This window comes from Thunnus albacares, chromosome 18, assembly GCF_914725855.1.
Source record: "Thunnus albacares chromosome 18, fThuAlb1.1, whole genome shotgun sequence".
Lineage (NCBI taxonomy): Eukaryota > Metazoa > Chordata > Actinopteri > Scombriformes > Scombridae > Thunnus > Thunnus albacares.
In genome coordinates, this window is record NC_058123.1 from 3,204,077 (window position 1) to 3,216,917 (window position 12,841).

Sequence of the window (12,841 nt, forward strand, 5' to 3'; positions counted from 1 at the left end):
AATTACAACTGAATGTTATATATTAGGAGAATTTATTTGTAGTCACTCACCTTGTTGAAGTACCATACCTCCTGCATCTATTTCACCTCGTGCATCGTGACCTAGAATAACAAAAGACAAAGAAATTTACACACATGTAATAAAGGAGTGTATACTACTACTATGCAGAATAATTTAAATATACACACATTAAAAACAGGGATTTTGTAGGTTCTTTGTTTTGTTTTATTAAAGCATCCATTTCCATCTAAACTGGCTGTAACTTTGCAGCAATATCAGCGGAGGTGTAAGAGGTACAGGACAGGAGATGTGGTTAATACCAAATAAAAAAGCACAGTGTAGGTTTTTTTCCCCACAATTTTTCCATTAAAATGAATACAGATTGAAGCAATATAACTAAATGTAATGAGCAGAAACATTATATACCATATCATCACTGGGACCATCCCATAATCTAAACTTTAATGAACTGGTTAAAATAGGACAAAAAGAAATTGGGAAAATTCCAAGAAATAAATTAAGATTAAAAAAGATCAGTTTCTTTTCTTTGCAGTATATGAACATCACACTACTTCATGCATTAGCACTAAATGTTACAAGTGAATGAAAATAGTTATTGTAAATTAGTTGCATAATACTCCATAAATTTTCATTGTTACGCAGATGACACCCAATTATATTTATCAATGAAGCCAGATGAACCCAATCAGTTAAACAAACTCCAAGCATGCCTTAACGACATAAAGACCTGGATGACCTGCAATTTTCAACTACTAAATTCAGATAAAACTGAAGTTATTGTGCTTGGCCCTAAACACCTTAGAAACACATTATCTAATGATATAGCTACTCTGGATGGCATTACCCTGGCCTCCAGCACAACCGTAAGGAATCTGGGAGTTATCTTTGATCAGAATATGTCCTTTAACTCCCACATAAATCAAATTTCAAGGACTGCCTTTTTTCACTTACATAATATCACAAAAATCAGGCATAAATGTAGGGCTTAAATAGTGAATAATATTTGGCAAGAGGTTGATTGTGGTGCGAGAGGGTTGAGTTTCATTCTGCTTAGAAAACATTTTCTTTTCAAACAACATTTCATATTATATATTTCGTACATAAATGACTATATATATATATACCCTAAAAGCCATACATGAATACCACATGTTAGCGTATGTGACAATAATTCAGTATAGTTCTGACCTGATTATAATGTAGTAAATTTTTCCTCCTATAGTTTATTTGTGTGTAGTTTGTGGAGTTTGACATATTTCTTTTTTTCTTTTCTTTTTGGTGGTGAAACTACTGCAATTTCCAAAAACTTTGGTATCCAAGTTAGTGAAATTGAGGAAACACACTCATGCCATTTTGTTGTGCAAAGAGTATAAAATTTCCATTTGAATTCTGTATTCATTTCATCTAATTTTGGATAAGATGTTGGCTTTGGTGCTGCTACAAACATGAATAGATCAGACAGTGAAAAGTGAGCTTGAGATAAAGGGAGGCTGACGTGAAGGTATAGTACATGGTAAAGCACAGCTGATGGTAGAAGTAGACATTGTAAACATTAGATTTATAACTGAGTGTTATATATTAGGATAATTTATTTGCAGTCACGCACGTTCTTGCTTTGCACCTGGAATAACAAAAGACAGAGAGATTTATATACATGTAATAAAGGAGTATATACTACTACTATGCAGAATAATATGTTTATACACACATTACAAACAGGGATTTTGTAGGTTCTTTGTTTTGTTTTTATTAAAGCATCCATTTCCATCTAAACTGGCTGTAGCTTTGTGGCAATATCAGCAGAGGTGTAAGAGGTACAGGACAGGAGATGTGGTTCACACCAAATAAACAAGCACACTGTTTGTTTCCCTCTATTTTTACATTTGAACCAATACAGATTAAAGCAATGTTACTAAATATAATGTGCAGAAACATAACATACTGTATCTTCACTGGGACCATCTTATAATTTGAACTTTAATTAACAGGTTAAAGTAGGACAGAATGAAATTGGTAAGATACCACGAAATAAATTAAGATTATAAAAGATCAGTGTCTTTTCTTTGCGCTATATGAACATGACACTACTCCATGCATTGACACTGAATGTGACAAGTGAACATATTCAAGTTAGCGAAATTGAGAAGACACACTTATGTCACTTTTTGTGCAAAGAGTATATCATTTCCATTTGAAGTCTGTATTCATTTCATCTAATTTTGGATAAATGGTGCCGCTACGAACATGAAGAGATGAGACAGTGAAAAGTGAGCTTGAGGTAAAGGGAGGCCGAGGTGAAGGTATAGTTCACGGTAAAGCACAGCTGATGTTAGAAGTAGACGTTGTAAACATTAGAATTATAACTGAATGTTATATATTATTATTTACCTGGTGGACCCACTGGACCTTGACCTAGAATAACAAAAGAGAAAGAAATTTACACACATGTAATAAAGGAGTGTATACTACTACTATGCAGTATAACATGTATATACACACATTACAAACAGGGATTTTGTAGGTTCTTTGTTTTGTTTTATTAAAGCATCCATTTCCATCTTAACTGGCTGTAGCTTTGTGGCAATATCAGCAGAGGTGTAAGAGGTACAGGACAGGAGATGTGGTTCACGCCAAATAAACAAGCATTGTCCAAAAGGCCCCATTTAACATTTCCCAAAGAGTACATAATTTCCATTTAAATCTGTGTTAATTTCATGTAATTTTGGATAAGATGTTGACTTTGGCGCTGCTACAAACATGAATAGATCAGACAGTGGAAAGTGAGCTTGAGGTAAAGGGAGGCTGAGGTGAAGGTATAGTACATGGTAAAGCACAGCTGATGGTAGAAGTAGACATTGTAAACATTAGAATTACAACTGAATGTTATATATTAGTAGAATTTATTTGTAGTCACTCACTTGGTTCATATTCACCTGAAATAACAAAAGAGAAAGAAATTTACAGGCATGTAATAAAGGAGTGTATACTACTACTATGCAGTATAACATGTATATACACACATTACAAACAGGGATTTTGTAGGTTCTTTGTTTTGTTTTATTAAAGCATCCATTTCCATCTAAACTGGCTGTAGCTTTGTGGCAATATCAGCAGAGGTGTAAGAGGTACAGGACAGGAGATGTGGTTCACGCCAAATAAACAAGCATTGTCCAAAAGGCCCCATTTAACAGCAACCGCCCTCTCTCTTTCTCTCTCTCTTCCCCCACCTGAACTCTGCATCATGTGACATGGACTTTGGGGCTCATCAGAACTAAACTAGGTTGACCCGCAGTTTCCTCAAGACGGTAGTCTGAAATCCGCCACGCATCAGACGCTCTTTTGGGTGAAGAACTTTGTTTTGTACTAACAGTCATCTGGTGTCAAGTGCGTCTAGCGCAAGTGAGTGAAGTGTTTAAGAATGTTGTTATAGTTGCTGTTCGTTAGTGAATTGTTTCTGTGTTAACCGAACTAAAGGGGCTCATATTCATGTATTCTGCCGACTGTGTAGCCTCATATTAGCAGCTACTGTTTCCCACAGTCACTAGATGTTAACAGGCATCATGTCTCAAGCATACGGTTAGGACTTTATGTTTGAGTTGTGATGTGTAATATTTACCATATTACCAATAGAATAGTGGACTGAACGGCCAATTGTAGGTCCGCTCTTTAATTAACAGGTGTGCACAACCCGTGCAGTGTAGCAGCTCGTTCAGCCCCCGGATTGATGTCATGCATGTCTACTACTGGCCATTAGATGGCAGTGTTGCACTGCTGATGTACATTAACCCACTGTTAGAGGGAATATGCTGCTTCAGCCTCAGCTATGCCTGTTTAATACATGGCCACATTATTTATCAGCTGTTTGCCAGTTGTATTATCTTGTATAGTTGAAATTTATACATTCAGAAAGTAATATAGTTTACCATTTCTACATTATTCTGTTATACTTTCATACGGATATCTGACATGTTTATTCTGATTTATTATGTTCATTTACACAGAACCACTGAGTCATCAGACACTTGAACAAGGATTGTGGTTGTAGTGGTGACAATAAATCCATACAAATTCAAGACATCTGCGTGATTCGTCACCTGTAGCGAGTTCCACGTGAACAAATCCAGCACATACTCATAGCAGGGAACTAGAGCTTCCTCACAAGCATACTGTTTGTTTTCTTCTATTTTTCCATTTTAATCAATACAGAGTAAAGCAATATAACTAAATATAATGTGCAGAAACGTACTGTAGCCTCACTGCACTGTAAAATGTAATTAGTTGGCGTTACTCAAAAAAAATATGCAAACTCATTGCCTTAAACTAACTGAGTTAAGTAAACTTGATTAAGTTAAGTATATGTAACTTACTAAATATAAGTGTGCAGTACTTGTGAGAACTTGTTTATAATAAGTTTACTAAACTAAACTAAACATGATTATTTTGAGTTCACAGCTCTTGAATTAACTTGCTGGTTATGACTGCATTGGACTTAAAATAAGTAATTTATTGTAACTTTATTGTATTGAAATTAACTCGTCAATTCTGAGTCTTCAGTACTTAAGATAACTTTGTTATCATCTCTTAATTTGAAAGAAAAAAATACTGCGAAAAAGAATGTCATCTGCATTCAATTTATTTAAAACGTGTACAGAATTAACAGTATGCAGATTTTGTGCTCACAATTTTTGATGGATTATGTGCTGGTCACAGTATCCAAATATCCAACATATCACATTTCTTTTAACACGTTAATACCTGAATTCACAAGGCACTATTGTAAAAAAAATTGAAATGAAATGAAAATGTTTTCACGTCACTCTTGAACATTTCAAAATGCTAAAAGCAAACCTCTCTTCCTGTCATAAAAACATTAACAGTATGCAGACTTACTGTGAATCTTAACACGCACAATTTATGCTGGATTACAGGTATTTGCTGGCTAGATCATCCAACATATCACATTTCTTTTTAATCAACATTTTAACATCAGAATTCACAAGAAGGCATTATTGTAAAAGCACTCAACAGGTCTGAGTATCAATTGAACAATGAAATGATGATTATATTTTCACTTGACTCTTAAACAGTTCAAAATGCTGTTTATAAAAGCATCAAACGCCTCTTCTCTGTCATAAGAACATTAACGGTATGCCACATTATCCAACATATATTTCTTTTTACACAACATTTTAACACCTGAATTCACAAGAGGGCACTATATATACCACCAGCATAAAAGCACTGAACAGATTTGAAAATCAACTCAACAAATAAACTGCATCTAGGCAGCTCTTAAAATGTTCAAAATACTGTTTAGTTAAGGCATCTCTTCTCATGTCTCTGTCATAAGCAGTTCTTGAGTGCTACCTCACATCTGACTCCTCATTCGTCAAACAACATGTTTTTAACTGTTAACAGTTTTGGGGGGAGGGCTTTGTTTCCCAAACCAAGCATTACACTTTGAATGAATTTGAATGTGTTTCCAACACATTTTGGGTAATCGAGGTTCAAGGCATATGTGAGGCCAAATATGAGGCAAAATGCCTGTGGCAAGTCCCGAATTTTGTCCATCACAATACCTCCCTCAAGGACGATGGCTGTGGACACGGGCTGCTCAGGATCGTCTTCACTTAGGATGGTCAATACACCGACTGTGACATTGTCTATGGCCTCATCTTTCGTTGTCTCCTGCAAAGAAACAAACAATCAGCAAAACAATGTGTAGTCAGGAAGTATTTGGATAGTTAGACACTATGATCATTATAAACTATACACTAAGATCTGCGATGGAGAGACAAAAAATGAACAATAGAATAACAATCAATAGCTACAATAACACCCTCTAAATTTGAAATGAAGTGAAAGATAAGACAGTAAAGGAAGGCCTACATTAATGAATACAGGCAGAAATGTGAGGGACATATATCTTTGATGTCGGTATTACAAGTGAATATACTGCATTTTGTGCAAGTACTTACAAAACATGTCTTATAGAACTTGTTTGGGTCATCACCAAAGACGATGGGAAGGCCTTTGAGGACCACGGAGCGTCTTGCAGTTACATCCGATGACTTATAAGACAGAGACAGAAAACATCAATTAGAATAAAAAAAGTCAGACAAAGAATGAAAATGTTGGTCTGTAAGTGTATGTAGATGAGAGTAAGAACTTAAAACTTAAATTATTAAATTAATTTCTTACCAAGTTGGCCATTAACTCTTGAATCTTCAGTCCAGCAGCTCCCTTTTTTGACTGCAGGAGTTCAATGATCCGTGGAGTGTGCTTGTCAAGAGACTCAAAGAAACTGCTTTCAAGATGTTTGGTGGCAATTCTGCTAAACTCTGCAAAGACCTAAGAAAAAAAAAGTAGGGCAATGGGGTAGTGGGGGGGCAGTGAGAATACCAGTTAAGTATGGTAAAATCACACACCATACTATTTCATATAAAACTGAATGACATCAATAAATTCTCACTGTAAGAGCAAGAGTTCTTTACTTGAAAAGAACATGTTAACGCATAAACATTTACAAAGACTTAGATCTTTGTGAATCTGCAGTGAATTACAAAGTCGGATAGACAGAGTTGAGACCGTGATGCTTGCGGACCTGGGCGCAAGCGCCTCGGTCCCGACCGCATCACTGTCGTGCTCAAATGGCGCTAAAGAACACCCACTCGAGTAATATTGCTTAAGTGAACATGACCCACCAGGCATGCACCCTCATGGTTTCACCTAAAAAAAAGCCTACGTTAGCGACAACAACAAAAGCACCTAATTTCACTGACGTTTTGGGATTTTACAACTTTATTCTACCTTTGACAGTCGTGTTTTGCGAGTAACGTGTCCTTGCATCTCCAAGCTAACTTAACTTCTAAGAAAATAACCCCCCTTCCCCCCACCCCCAGCCCTAGACTTGTACTATGTCTCAAATCACATACTTCTGTACTTACACTTAACATTTTGAGAAAGTAAGTGCGTTCACACTGAGAAGTATGTAAAAATACACTGTGAGTACCCAGATGTTTCACTCAAAACAGTCAAAAAGTTGAGTGTGGAACTATGGACACTTCTCACCCTTAATGGCCGCCATCTTGGCTACGTGGGGGGGGGGGGGGGGGGGGGGAGACTACTTTTCAAACTGAAAATCACCACATCACACAAATGTAAGTTATAAATGTGTTTTGAGCACTAAGCACCACTATACTGTTGTTGGATATAAGCCATCAATATATTTTTTGGGTTGATTTAGAGGTCTGTAATTATTTGGTAGCACAAACTATAAATGCTAACGCTAGCGATTGCTAACGCTAGCTAATGCTAACCCCAAATGACGGATAAGACTACACAGAGACACACGTCCTAACATCGTACATGATAGATAATGTTATCCATCGCTCTATCGATTGTTTTCTGGTCGGTTTCATCGAAAACAAATGCATTGGCCGGGAGAACTGTTAGCGAAACAGCAGAAAATCGAACACACTTGCATAGTTCCCCTTTTAGTCAAGCATGGACTCACCATATCAATGTTCCAAGCAGCAGCAGAACGATAAATCCCAAAATTGAAATAATGGCCGTTGCAGCCGTGTCCAAGTCCAACGACATGGGCATACCGCGCCAAGAGGCAGGTGGTTGATGATCTGTGCAGTGCGCATGTGCAGCCGTTGAACCGTTAGAGGGGGGGGGGGGGCTGTAGCACTTTGTGGCACTGCCAGCCCTGGTCGTTCAATAAAGTTGTACCAATAATGTTATGTAAAAGCAAGAAAAGAAATTAAGTAAAAAAAATAAAAATAAAAAAAAAAATAGAGGAGCATTTTCCTGTGTAAGTGTAAGGAGGTAGAAATAGGAAGTAACTTAACAAGAAAAAATACTTTAAGTGCCAACACTTCTAATATGTAGGGTGTTTAAGTATAAGAGTAAATGCACATAGTTACATGTAACTAAGTACATTAACTCATGAAAAGGCCTAAGTTGCCAGGACTTGTTTTTTCTAAATCAATACAACTCGAGCATACTGAGTTTGGAAGGTTTTTCAACTACAAAGTACAGGTAACTTATTCAAAATGAGTGTTAGCAACATGTTAATAAAAACTGAGTTTAGTACACTCAATACCTTTTATTAAAGCCAATGTTTAGATTTACAGTGTGGTACCATCCCATAATTTGAACTTTAATTAACAGGTTAAAGTAGGACAGAACAAAATTGGTAAAATACCAAGAAATAAATTAAGATTAAAAAAAATCAGTTTCTTTTCTTTGCACTATGTGACCATCACACTACTTCATGCACTAGGCACTAAATGCTACAAGTTTATTTGAATCACAGAAAACCTCCTGCGTCTCATTTCTGTTCATGTCAACAGCAAAAGTGAACACAACAGCTGTGATGCGGTGCCAAAGCTTTGGGACCGTCCTGTAGGTCCCGGGAACGACCACTGCTTCAGCCCCAAGTGTTTTGAGCCTTTCCCCGCATATTTCATCTCCTCAAAACTGTTATTAATGTAACAGAGTGGAAGAGAAATATGTTGCTGCACAACAAGATGCTTACAGGTCGTGGACGTGTTACAGGTAGTAAAGTTACTTTTACAATGAGCGGAGCGGTTTCCAGTGTTTCACGCTTCTCTCCACATGTCAGCACAGAGATTGTTACATAATGAAAATTTCAGAGAGAGACAAAGACACAGTTTTTGTGTCTTTAATCAGCAAATGTGCGCACACAGAGCTCTCCAACATCACAAATCAACGTTCATGTATTTTGCTTCTTTTACTTCTATAGTATTTCGCTTCTATAACATAATCTACTGAAATGTCCGTCAGAATAGTTTTTATACAGCTTTTAATGAGACTGAATTGTACATTAATGTCGTTCAGGTGTCACTGAATGTAATTCGGGATGTTGCAAAAACATCTGTACTGATGTTTGTTGTCTACAGTTGGCTGTGCGTCAGATTCTTTCCTTTGACTTTATCAAATACCTGCAGCATCACACAGCAGCTGAAACGATACATTAGTGATGTGCGCATTCACGCACCTGGCACAGTAGCAGTAACTTCATTAACAGGATCGGCAAGGATCTAACGGTAAATAATGTTCTGTGTTCTGCTACCCATCTACACCATTGACTGTATATAAAGAGGTCAGCTGTTACACACAGATTCCAGGTTTATACGGTAGGATTAAACATACAATGTCTGTGTCCGCGACCCCAGAAAATATATGAATGGAACCGTGTGCGCGTCCGCGGTCCCCCCGCACTTCTGAAATGAATCCGGCGCCCCCTGACACTGACTATCTCTGTCACAAATTGTCCACAGTTTCACACATTGACTATACACGGTCCAGCCATATAGGCTACGAGGTTATGACCAAGTCTTTTTGGATTTTAAATCAGAGGTGTAAGAGGTACATGACAGGAGATGTGGTTCACGTCGTATAAACAAGTATAATGTTTTTTCCCCTCTGGTTTTACATTTAAATGAATACAGAATAAAGCAATATAACTAAATGTAATGCGCAGAAACATCATGTGCTGCAGCCTCACTGGGACCATCTCATAATCTGAACTTTAATTAACTGGTTAATATAGGACAAAAAGAAATTGGGAAAATTCCAAGAAATAAATAAAGATTATAAAAGATCAGTTTCTTTTCTTTGCACTATATGAACATCACACTACTTCATGTATTGACACTGAATTTTACAAGTAAATGAAAATAGTTATTGCAAATTAGTTGCATAAATGTAGGGCTTAAATAGTGAATAATATTTGGCAAGAGGTTGATTGTGGTGCGAGAGGTTTGAGTTTCATTCTGTTTAGAAAACATTTTCTTTTCAAACAAAATTTCGCATTATATTTTGTCATAAAAAATGTACATATACACCCTGAAAGCGTTGCGTGAATACCACATGTTAGTGCATATGGCAATAATCCTATATAGTTCTGACCTGTGTGTGTAGTTGGTGGAATTAGACGTGTTGTTTTTTTGTATTAGAATTACTACAATTTCTCAGAACTTGGGAGTGAAATTGAAAAAAACAGCAACAAAATGTTGCTACTTTTTCTGCAAAGACTACATCATTTCCATTCGAATTTTCTGATCATTTCATGTAAATTTGGATAAGATGTTGACTTTGGTGCTACTACCAATATGAATAGATCAGACAATGAAAAGTGAGCTCGAGGTAAAGGGAGGCTGCTAGTAAATGAAAATTGCAGAGAGAGTAAAAGATGCAGTTTGTGTGTCTTTAGTCAACAGAAGTGCGCACACAGAGCTCTCCAACATAACAAATCAACTTTCATGTATTTTGCTTCTTTTACTTCTCTAGTATTTCGCATCTATAACATAATCTACTGAAATGTCCGTCAGAAAAGGTTACAGTCTGAGACTGAATTGTACATTAATATCGTTCATGTGTCACTGAATGTAATCCGGGATGTTGCAAAAACATCAGTAATGATGTTTGTTGTCCACAGTTGGCTGTGCGTCAGATTCTTTCCTTTTTACTTTATTAAATACCTGCAGCATCACACAGCAGCTGTGTACAACATATTAAACAAACAACTGCATGTTTAATATGTTGAAAACTGCAGTTTCCTTTTATTACATGCTTTTTGAAATCTGAAGTGAACAATTACGGTGTTAAAATGCCATTTCAAAAGAAAAGAAGAAAAAACAAAGAAGGGTGGATGATGTGTGTTTTCACAAAATGGCAACAAAATTAATTGATATTTTTACAGTTGGACAAAGAAAGAGACATTTCTGACATTATGCCAGGCCCTGAGAGGTATGAAAAATCATCTACACACAGAATAAATAATTGGGACGAAATTTTGTCTTTGAGGGGAATTTTAGATGAACACAACCCTGGATTGTGAGCAAAGGTTAAAATATCAGGATTGTTTTGAAAATGAGAAAAACCTGGATTGACCTTTCCCATGTCGACCCGTCCACAGAGTCAGGAAACTGCTAGTTAGACAATGACTTTTATTGACAAACTAAAATGTAGATATACAAGCAAAAAATATGACTTTAAACAACACAGACAAACTTTTATCCTACATTATAAAACCTGCTAAAAAATTCATCAAATTACAACATGGAATAAAAGATTAGACCCATTAAAACTGCATAAAGGCAATCATTCATATCCTGCTGAAATCAAGCAAACTGCATCAAGCAAAGTGCATAACACAAGTGTGTCGTAAAAGATATAAAGACAATTAAATGTATTAAAACAATATAAGTAGTAATTTAGACAGCTCAAAGCTCTGAAACAGGAGGTCATTGCCAATGACTCCTAAATTTCCTTTAATGCACTGAACCAAACCTGAGGTGGAAGAATTCACAGTAGAATAAGAAAAAAATGAACACTTTATTTTACGGGTCGCTTCATTGCCTATTAATTTCCAGGAATCCTAAAAGTAGCTGCTATACACAATAGCTCTTCATTCTTTGAAAGGGTTATGTAGTTTTGCAGTATATGGGAAATGGACTCATACAGTTTTTAAGAACCTCATACACTAATATGTAGTTTGACATTGAACAGTAAGTTTTTTTCTGTAAGTTAAATTAATGTTAAGAATCTAACATTTTCCTAATTTGCAACTATGTATGAAGACATTTTCCTTTCTGGAAAATGTCTGAAAACTTAACTGCTTCATACCTGTAAATTATCAGCAATTTTCCAAGAAATTACTATAAAAATGAAGAGACCTGTAATTCAAGTGTTTCTGAAAAGCAATATCTGAAGGGAGATAATGATCAGGAATAAAACAGCTTAATAATGATTAATCCACTAGCATTCAGCGCTCTGTGTGTTATCTGAGTTAGGTGTAGTGTGTTGCTCTTGTGAGTTTTTCGGAGCCCTGAAGGACACCTTCATCCTCTTCACTGTCCTCTCACTCCTGCAGAGGAAGAGGAGACTAGCCAGGCACAGGGTGGTGGTGTAAAATCCGTACAGGTGGTTGTTGGCCCCGCCCAACAGGAGGATATAGTGTACCAGCAGCATGATGTTACTGGGGGTGAAGCACACTAAAAACATAGCCAACACTGTGCTGATCAAGACCACAGCCTTCTGTCACTTCTTGGTGATGTCAGCATCTGTCATGCTGTTCCTGAGAGCTTTGAGCATGAGGATGTAGGATATGATGCACACAATAGTGGGAACAACAAATCCCAGAGTTCCCATTGTCAGGAAGTAGCCAGCTGCTATTCCCACCTGACTTTTCCTGGTGACATCATGGCAGGTAAGGATTTTTGGATTGAAGTTTGTTATTCTGACCTGTTGGTCATACAGGTAGAGAGGGATGGTGATAAGCCAGACCACCACCCAGACTGTGATGGAGACGGCGACAGGTATGCGTTTGTCCCTCTGCTGCTCAGACAGTGGGTGGACCACCGCCCAGTAACGCTGGATACTTATGCAGGTGATAAAGGCGATGGAGCAGTACATGTTACTGTAGAAAAACGCCACCAGCACTTTGCACAGCCCTTCTCCGTAGATCCAGTTGTTGCCGTTGAAGTGGTATGATATCTTCAGGGGGACCCAGATGACAAAGAGCAAGTCAGCCAGAGCCAGGTTTGCCATGTAGATCGACGACGGGTGCTTTTTCTTGATCCTGAAGAGGAATATCCATATTGCCATGGCGTTGGTGGGCAGCCCCACAGCAAACACAATGATGTAGATGATTGGAAGGAAGACAGTTGTAAGATGACTGCTCAGGATTTCTTTGTCTTGGGAGCTGATGTCTTCCCCATCTTGGCTCTCTATACCAGGGTCGTCTTCTTCTGTTGTGAAGTGACAATATGAAAACGTGAAAAGC

The 12,841-nt window shown here is 37.2% G+C and overlaps 2 protein-coding genes and 1 pseudogene across 3 annotated transcripts in view; 1 reads left to right on the forward strand and 2 right to left on the reverse strand.

Moving 5' to 3' along the window:
- Positions 1-12,841, forward strand: part of LOC122968041 (oocyte zinc finger protein XlCOF6-like) — an 813,118-nt gene that overhangs the window by 584,926 nt on the left and 215,351 nt on the right. The window lies entirely within an intron of this gene.
- LOC122968950 overlaps positions 1-12,841 on the reverse strand; it is a 104,182-nt pseudogene that overhangs the window by 3,863 nt on the left and 87,478 nt on the right.
- On the reverse strand, positions 4,637-7,619 carry LOC122968078. Of its 2 annotated transcripts, XM_044333029.1 has the most exons (5): positions 7,538-7,619; positions 6,640-6,750; positions 6,223-6,372; positions 6,000-6,092; positions 4,637-5,709 (listed from the first exon to the last, which is right to left on the reverse strand). In XM_044333029.1, exons 2-5 carry the CDS (start codon positions 6,730-6,732, stop codon positions 5,404-5,406), a joined length of 642 nt encoding a protein of 213 aa, XP_044188964.1. In that variant the 5' UTR covers positions 6,733-6,750; positions 7,538-7,619; the 3' UTR covers positions 4,637-5,403. The 2 variants fall into 2 exon arrangements, with proteins under 2 accessions (XP_044188964.1, XP_044188963.1); XM_044333028.1 differs by lacking the exon at positions 7,538-7,619 and having other exon boundaries at positions 6,640-6,824.

Coding starts and splice junctions, on each gene's coding strand:
- LOC122968078 (XM_044333029.1), bottom strand. CDS start 6,732: ATGCCTGGTGGGTCATGTTCACTTAAGCAATATTACTCGAGTGGGTGT. Junction 6,373..6,639: donor GTGATGCGGTCGGGACCGAG/GCGCTTGCGCCC, acceptor TTTTTTTCTTAG/GTCTTTGCAGAGTTTAGCAG. Junction 6,093..6,222: donor AAGAGTTAATGGCCAACTTG/GTAAGAAATTAA, acceptor CTGTCTTATAAG/TCATCGGATGTAACTGCAAG.